The 9077-nt window shown below is 28.4% G+C and overlaps 1 protein-coding gene across 1 annotated transcript in view; it reads left to right on the forward strand.

The window, feature by feature from the left end:
* The window catches only part of LOTGIDRAFT_160876 (hypothetical protein), a gene marked incomplete at both ends in the record, with an annotated part of 47847 nt that overhangs the window by 15278 nt on the left and 23492 nt on the right, over positions 1-9077 (forward strand). Inside the window, 20 exons of the mRNA XM_009056055.1 lie at positions 185-337; positions 542-620; positions 829-916; positions 1076-1193; positions 1424-1562; positions 1785-1859; positions 2152-2235; positions 2573-2729; positions 4059-4147; positions 4446-4692; positions 5368-5478; positions 5751-5854; positions 6107-6274; positions 6532-6839; positions 7018-7168; positions 7311-7470; positions 7791-7906; positions 8085-8254; positions 8407-8504; positions 8741-8872. Of these exons, the coding sequence (XP_009054303.1) occupies positions 185-337; positions 542-620; positions 829-916; positions 1076-1193; positions 1424-1562; positions 1785-1859; positions 2152-2235; positions 2573-2729; positions 4059-4147; positions 4446-4692; positions 5368-5478; positions 5751-5854; positions 6107-6274; positions 6532-6839; positions 7018-7168; positions 7311-7470; positions 7791-7906; positions 8085-8254; positions 8407-8504; positions 8741-8872 (2747 nt within the window). The remainder of the gene's footprint in view (positions 1-184; positions 338-541; positions 621-828; positions 917-1075; positions 1194-1423; positions 1563-1784; positions 1860-2151; positions 2236-2572; positions 2730-4058; positions 4148-4445; positions 4693-5367; positions 5479-5750; positions 5855-6106; positions 6275-6531; positions 6840-7017; positions 7169-7310; positions 7471-7790; positions 7907-8084; positions 8255-8406; positions 8505-8740; positions 8873-9077) is intronic.

Genomic DNA, 9077 nt, shown 5'->3' on the forward strand with positions numbered 1-9077 from the left:
TACATGTGGCACATGTTGAAAAATGTCGAAACTCTGAGTACTCCGACACTCTCGCTAATCCGACATTGTGTGTTGGATTACGCAGAGTATACTGTATATTTAACCCTATCTTGACAGGTGAACTACCACATGTAGATTATTTTCAGAAAAGTGTTTTTGTGTAACATAAATTGACTGTTTTCAGGTTGTCAACTGCTGCTATGGCTAAATTTGATGAAATAAAGGAACAATCAACAGCTGGCTTACAACATGCTATAGATCAAAGAAAATATACAGAAATCAATGTTAATTTGATGTCTTCATATGTTATGATACCACATGGTGGATTTATGAAATCGTGAGTAGTTGTAGCTACTTACTAAAATTTAAAGCTCCATTCTAGATATTTTCAGGATTGTTTGTGTACATACATATGGCAAAATTGTTCTTGTATGTTACCTTGCAAGACAATCTCATTTAATACTATGTAAACATATATCAACTATATAAGAAAGAGAATTTTAAACAGAAAAATAACGTAACCATTTCTTCTGTTTTGTAGGGGAGTAAAATGTTTACTATTAGATCTTGGTAACCTGAAAGTTTCTACTCAAAAAAATCAGTCAGTTGATCTTAAGAAGGTAAGTTTTGTAGAATGTTTGTATGTACTTGTATGTTAATTAATCTATAATATACCAAACTTGTCAATGTGGCTATGCTTGCAGGTTATGTTCATTCGTAAGATTGTGTTGCAATTTCAATTTAATAGGTATAATGTTGAGTTTTATATTCAGGAGCTAGTGGGATTTGTCAGTTAACATACTTTAGTTATCTATGATTTATTTTCAGGCTGATAATATAGAAAATCTAATGAAGAAAGCATATGATAAATTTAACATTACATTGGAAAGAATTCAGCTGTTGTATATTGAACCAGGTTTGTTGTTTTTGATAGTTTTTGACATCATGTTAAAATCATTGCTAAAATCTCTGGTAGTTAATATGTTAGGCGTACTTGGCAGCCATATTTTCGGAAAAGCTTAAAAAAGTTTATCTGTATTGCTAACAATTGTTGTTTTATTTATTTTTTTTATAGATGATAATTGGCAGAAAGCCAGAGATGCTGGTATATCACCTTTACATCTATTAGATCCTATGTCAATTATAATAGAACTCCATAAATGTATGTTTGATAAAGATCCTAATATGCCCAAGTAAGTTTTTATCTCTTGCCTATATTCAAATAATCAACATAATGATAGTCTCACAATGTATATTACTGCTGTGTATGTAGGTCAAGGCTAAAGTACATTCATGAAATACTTCTTATAGAAAATGGAATATTATATTTCCAATGGATTTGGTAAGCTGCACTAAAATACAATTTTTATTTTTTTTTTTTTTTTATAGTATATTATTGAGATATATTTGTGTTGTATTTCAGAATGAAAATATTTGGTGAATTACCTAATCTCAGTTTGAATATATCTGATTATCGTTTACAACAATTGATAGCATTAGTTGATAGTATACCATTCCCTGAATCACCACCTCAACCAGCTATAGAGGATGATCTCTTCCAGGTAGTAACTATTATTTCAACTTATGTTTTCATTGATACTGTGGCATCTTTTCTTTTCTATCTTGACATTGTTTTGCTAAGACAAAGAAAATCTGTAGCTCATATAAATATTTCTATGTTGATCTTACGTCATTCTTGAACACATGTATCTCTCATAATAATTAATGGTTAGCAGCTGACACCTTGTAGGAAATTGAAATATTTCTATATGTTATATTTTCAGGGACCCAATACACTACCTATGGTAACATTAGAACCTTCTACAACAGTTATTAATAAAGTAACTGAACAATCAGATGTAAGTAAATCTTTATCATGAAATCAAAATTTTACTCAAATTACACGAAAATCTAACTCATGAACTATACATAGATTAAGAGAATAAATATTCAGAAATGTTGGTCATTTTTTATGGGAAATTTGTGAGAGGGAAGTGAGTTCATTTTAATGTAAAATCATCAAAGCTTTCATTAACCTGAAAACATTTAAAGACTAATATGCAACTGAATATGCAAATGACAGAAACATTTAATTTGAAAGTCATTGTGGTTATATTATATATTCTGTATACTAAATGTTTCTGTTTTCAGAATAAAGTTAAGAAGCTTCAAAAAGGAACATCACAAGAATATACAAATTATACTGATTTAGAATTGAAATTTGAAATAAAGGAGGTATTGTAAATATTTTTATTTGAAACTTATCTTTACGTTTCTTTTAATCTCTTGAAACTTGGAGCATGTAATTGTTCCTTACCTTTTTTGAAAGTTTAAGTATGAAACCATAGTGTCATTCACAAACAGCTAAAAAGTATTTTCTATTTACACAAATAGTTAAAATCACTCAATTGTTTTAAATAAACCTTATATTCCTGTCCATAGCATAAGAATTCCTTTCTCAAACATGAACAACAATGTTTATGTGAAAACACCCATCCTGTATTATGATCTAATGACTGATTCTTAGACTAACTATTTATCAATATGTATGATGTTATACTTTGTATTTTAGATTGAAGTAAAGGTACATGAAAAACTTGAAAATAAAGACATACCATTATTAAAATTAATAGTAAAATCTGTTGGTACTGTAGTTAGTATGAGATCATTTGATATGGTAGTGGATGCTTATTTAGGTGATATTTCGGTACAACATCTTAAATTTCAAGGTGAGTTCTATTAATACTATCTTGCATGGTATCCATGACATTAGAATTAGTTGTTAAATATAAAAGCTTATCAAAATTTGAATAAGGAATATGATATTTAAATTCCACCCAGATTTTGATTATTAGATCAGTTAGAATTTCTTTACAATTCTTTTTTCTTTCCAAATTCTGATTATTTTTTGTTTAATAAAATACAAACTAGAAATGATTATTTCTGAATATATTTGAACTGTAGATAAAGGACAATAAACAAATATGAAATATGGCTGTGACATTGATAGTGACAATAAAACATTTATTTTGAATTGGTTTAACTTACCTAGTTAGTTTCTTGTATATATGTATACCCTAATCTTTCTGTAGTAGCTTTTATCTTTAAAATAATTGTCATAAAAGTTTAATATATTCATGTTATAATTTCAAATATGAATTTATCCTCCTTATAATAGTTTGATCATAATTTTATGATAGTATTTTTGTAGTTTTAGTTTAGCATGAAATATGTCTGTAGAATATCATGCTAGATAGTTTAAATGTTTTTCAAATTCCTGATGTATGTTATGAGCTAAGTTCATGTCATTGGTAGAAAATTTATTTAATTTTATTTTTGCTGGTTATCATTTATGACATTAACTTAGTAACATTAACTTGATAAACCACATGAAATTTGTAGATTGATTGTATTTTGGTCTTTGCCGTGAATTCCACCAGCGAATCTCTACACTTCTCATTATTAAGTGACTCTGTGGGCTGATTTGTACAAATTCTTTCAAATATTTAGTTTGAATTACAGTCAAAACTAGAAACAAAGCTAAAAGTAAAATAATTCTACATTATAATGATATTGATTATATGGTATTGAGGTTCATGGAAAATACCTTAAAGGAATTGACACTGTTGATTTCTGTTTAATGAAAGATTGACTTGCTGCTACTGTAAATAATTAAGAGACTAGCCCACACAGCCATTTTAAATACCTTTATTATCTGCTTTACATGATAATATTGATTGACTTTCCTATTGCATGTTATATAGCTAACCCTGATTTGGTGGAATGGCTTGACAATAATAGAGGTTTGTATATCTATACTTATCTTCACCAATATAAGATACAAATGTTATCAATAGTCACAAAAATTTCTCTTACAAATAGTCTGAAAGAGTTTAATTTATATATACTAATATATTGAAATATATCAAGAAGATTATAACAATTCCTCAAATTACTATGAATGATTAATTGATTATTTTATTTTAGGAGAAATTATTTAGGTTAAGTTAAGTTGTAAATGAATTATTAATATAAGGTGTATGATATTTGAATTACAGCATTAAAATCAGGACCTGTTATTAACCTGGTTAATACAAATGTAGATGGCAAGCAATCCACTCATTTATTGAAAGTTCAATATTTAAAGGTAAAATTGTATTATTATAGTTGAATACTGAATATATTTTAGTCTAGATTTTTGGATGCTAATATATAAATGCTTAGATATTGGATGGTGATTTATCATACATTCTCTCTATAAGAGCAAACTATGGTATTTCCATGTGATAGTGTATTTTTTTGAGACAAAAAAAAGTTAAATTGTGTTTCCTTCTCACCATTTGGATTTCTTACTATATTTTGCAATTTGAACCACAACAAATAATAATAATCCTGTTTCCAAAAATAAAGAGTTTCAATCTTATTTTTTACTTTGTGTATTGTAGGCTGATAAGAAGGGACCTGAATTTACTAGTACTTATAAAAGTACTGAACAAGCTATCTCTGTCAACTTTATGGCATTAGAAGTTTTATTACATCAGGCTGCTATTCTCAATTTGATGGAATTCGCTCAAAAACTTCAGCCACCACCCTCAGACAATAAGAAACCTGCACTTGCTATTGAGGATAGCAAAAAAGAAGAGAAAAATAAAGAAAAGAAAAAGGTGGATGAAAATAAGCCTAAACGCCAAAGTAAGTTTAACAATATATCGTTGTCCATCATCATGTAAAAATTAAAGAAAGATATAAATTTTGTGAGAGCAATTCATCAGCTCATGCCAGGTTCAATAACCAAATCTTCAGGTTACAACCTGATTTTACTATACATCTGTCAGTCCACAATTGCGTGTAAACACTCTAGAAGGCACAATTGTTGACAGGTTGTATTAAGTATGAATTATTGCCCTTGTTCAAATTTGAGCTCACAAACACTCTAGAAGGTACAATTCTTGATGGATTTTGACAAAATTTTGCATGAGCGTTCGTAATCACCCAAGTATGAACCCTATTGAAAATCAGAAAAATTGAAAAATATTTAGTATTAGTTATCACCTTCTTTGAAAACGCATTCAAATTTTAGCTTGTAAAGGCAAAATTCTTGACTGATTTTGACGAAACTTTTTGAAAATTGATCCTTGATTGAAAATCAAAAATATACAAAAATGATTTATATGAGTTATTGACCTTGTTCTTGAATTTTTATCTAGTAAAGGAACAATTCTAGCTAGATTTTGTGCATGACTGAAGGTTGAATATTTCATACTGAACTGTCAAATATTTTTATTTAAAATCAAAGCTGCCATTGGGCATATATTACCTTACCTGGTAAGCTATCTTATTAGTAAAGATGTGTTCTTTTATTTATAGAAAAGAAGGTGAATCCAGATTTGATAGATATTCAAGTCAATGCTAAATTAGATCTATTCAGTGTAGCTATTTGTACGAATGATAAGGTTCTTACTGATGTCAAAATTAAAGGTAATTTCTCTTCAATTCAGATTCAGAAAGCTATGATTTTTAGGATTAAATCCTTTAGATCCAGGTGCCGAAATTATCACTCAAGTCATGTAGTAATTCAAAATGTTGAATATGCAAAAGTGAGATTTTGGGAAAATACATGAGATGACAATGCCTAGAATCTCTTTGCAGTTTTCCTATGATAATTTTATATCCAAAACACAGTCAATAGGTTTGAACTAGTTGATTTGAATCAATGAGTATTTCTAAATGATTATATTTGTTATTTACAGGTATTGATGCTAGTGTTACTATTCAGAAAGCCAAAACTAGTGTTGGAGCAGTCTTACAAGATATTACTATATTTGATCCTATGCCTAAAACACTCTATCCTAAGGTATATATTATGTACAATAATTATGTCAACTGACTATACATGCAGGTGTAAATATATATTCTATTTCAAAACTAGTGCTGATAATATAAGCAAATCTAATTGCACTCAGTGTAGCAGAGATGATAGTTAATAGTATATTTGGTAGGTTTGAATTCCTTGTAATTCACATTATTATTTTTGTATCTGAGAGTAGACCTATTTTTGCCACCAATCTTGAACTAGTAAACTGAATGAATATGTACTATTTTATAGATAATGTCTATAGAAGGTGGAGAAGTATTAAAGTTAGAGGTTGTAATATATAATGATGGTACTGAAGGTAAACATTATGGTGATATGTCTTGTGTCGATACACAACTAGATGTTAATATTGGTTGTATTAAACTTGTATTCCTCAATAGATATGTAGCAGATTTACTGGTCAGTACTTATTTTATATTCAGATTAAGCTTATACTTTCATATTTCATCATGGATCTATAGAATATTAAAAAATTGATTATTTTTACTTTGAATAAATAAAATGGTAGGGATTACACAGTTTCTCTAGGGGACCAGGAATAGTCCTTGAAAAGAACATATGATTTACAAAACAGAAGTTTCAAGATATGATTATGAACCATCATCATACAGATTTTTAAATTGTATCTATGACTAGTCAAATTTTTCATTTATTAGAGATTTTTGGACAATTTCCAAATTGCTAAAGAGAGAGTGCAAGAAGCTGGAGAAGTAATGGCAGAATATTCTAAAGAAGTAGCAGCTAGTTTACAAGAAAGAGCACCACGTGTTGGTATGAATATTAATATGAAAGCACCATTGATTATAGTACCACAGAAATCAACGTCTAATAACCTATTGATGATGGATCTAGGTAATCTAGCTATCAACAATAAGTTTCATTTAGCTGGTCAAGTATCAACTAATGGTGTACCTGCTGTATTAGATAAAATGAAAATAGTTCTGAAAGAGCTTAAATTGTCAAGGTAAATATCTTCTTCTATCATACATCCTTTTTTAAGAAAATATTTAAAATCTATCATTAATAATGACCTGACAGAGTTATCCTGTGTTTGACAAAATGAAAAATGATTGTATATTAATCTTGTTTAGGCTGTGTTATTGAGAAAGAAACATTGAATTGATAGATGATTTACATTTCAGAGCTCAAGTATTAAATAATGGACAGATAAAAGCTGAGTGTTTAATATTAGATCCAGTTTCCATAACCATTGATATTTGTCGTAATTTATCAGTGGCATGGTACCATGGTCATCCTGAAGTTGATATTAGTGGCATTTTAGAGACCATTGATGTAAGTACTCATTAAGAAGGACTGAAATCAGTGTAAATGTCATACTGTGTTTTTGTGTTTTTTTTGACAATTTTAGTATTTTTGTTTAGATAAGTGATCAGAATTACTAGTTATTATTGATATTTTAATGATATATTTCTAGGTAAAGCTTAGTCAAGGTGATTTTGCCATGATAATGAAGTTAGTAGATGAAAATCTTGGTGAAGGAACAGATATAAGTGAACAACAAGCCTTACCAGCCCCATCTAAACCTACACCTAAAACAAACGAAATACAACCTCAAACTTCTACTCTTGTCAGTGGTAAGTTACCTTACATCTGACAGCTCATGTTTCTATGTTATTGGGTTAGTTTTGCAAAAATTAAACTTGGCTTCAGAAACTGACAAATTGTAGTCACAATGCACATTATACTTGGATTTTTGAAGATGTTTTTTTTGCCTCTGCCCCATTCAGATATTTGATAATTAATCTTAAGGAAAAAATGGAAATTTTTTTTAACAAAATGATAAAAAAAATTGAAAAATTTATAATATGGGCTAGGCTTATTGATTGGAAACATACTAATTGAGGTTGATAATTAACTATATTAATATCATTAATAACCTTTTTCCATTTAACAGCTGAGCCTAAAAAAGAAGAGTCCCAAAAACCAGGAGACAAAGCTTATTGTAAAATGAAGTTTGATTTCCAGTTGAAAAATTTATCAACTACATTTTATAATGGAGATAGTGATATGGTAAGATGTTTATTGTTTAGGCAAAAATCTAATGGAAACATATATCCATGGCTTTATATACTTTATTAGTCATATATTTGAAACACATTTATAGAACTATTCTGAACAGTCTATTATAAAGTATAAAATTGTAGTTTTGTTTACTGTTTCTAGAAAGAATGTTTTGATTTTATTTTAGTCTCATGGTATTGTTAAGAGAAAATCTGATGACTTACTAGGAAAGTTTGCTCTACAAGGTATGGCATTGAATGGTAGTATGATGTCTGATACATCTATGGTAACTAAAATTAAACTAACAGATACTATATTAGATGATCTGAGAATAGCTAAAAAGAAAGGATTAACAAGGTATAGTATTTCTAATCTGTATTATGCCAGAGCACAAATTGTTACAATCATCTGTTAGTGTATGATAAAATTCTTTTTTTTTCTCTAAGATTAATTATTTTTCTCAATTGTCTGAAGCAATTGATAACTGTATTATATTATGTTTTATATAGAATGATAACAAGAAGTACTAGAGGTGGTAATGACAAGAAACCTTGTATTAATATGATAGATGTAGATTTTACTCAAAATTCTACACAAGATAAAAATAGTAGGTTGAGTTTTATCACAATTCTTGTTCTTTTTTGGAAATATTTAGCTTTTGTATATATTCTTTATATTTTTAAAAAGATATTCCAAAGTTATTTTCATTTTTTACCTGCATTGTAGTTACATAATAATATTAAGGTTCTGACCTATAACAACAATTAATTATACAGTTTAATTAACTAGTTTATTCTATATTATGAATTAAATGACAATAATATTTGTATTTGATATTTTCAGTAACTGTTGATGTATGTAGTTTAAAGATTTGTGTATGTGTAGAGTTTTTGATGACATTAGGAGATTTCTTTATGAAAGGAATGGTTAAACCACCTCCCCCATCTCGTGATTTACCACCACCAGATGTTAAAGGTAATCTATCTAAACAGTCTTTAACAACCAAGCTTGAACAAGTTGTATAAGTAACTTAATACTTCACAATCTTTTACTTATTTAAACAACAAAAGCCTCAGAAGGAACTGCTCTGCGTCCAAATAAGCAAAATGTTATTGAAGCAATTTGTTGTGTTTTGTTTCTGTCATTTCATATTAATATCAATACTTAAGGAATGAATGTG

The sequence above is a fragment of the Lottia gigantea genome (genome assembly GCF_000327385.1).
Source record: "Lottia gigantea unplaced genomic scaffold LOTGIsca_26, whole genome shotgun sequence".
NCBI classification, from domain to species: Eukaryota; Metazoa; Mollusca; class Gastropoda; family Lottiidae; genus Lottia; species Lottia gigantea.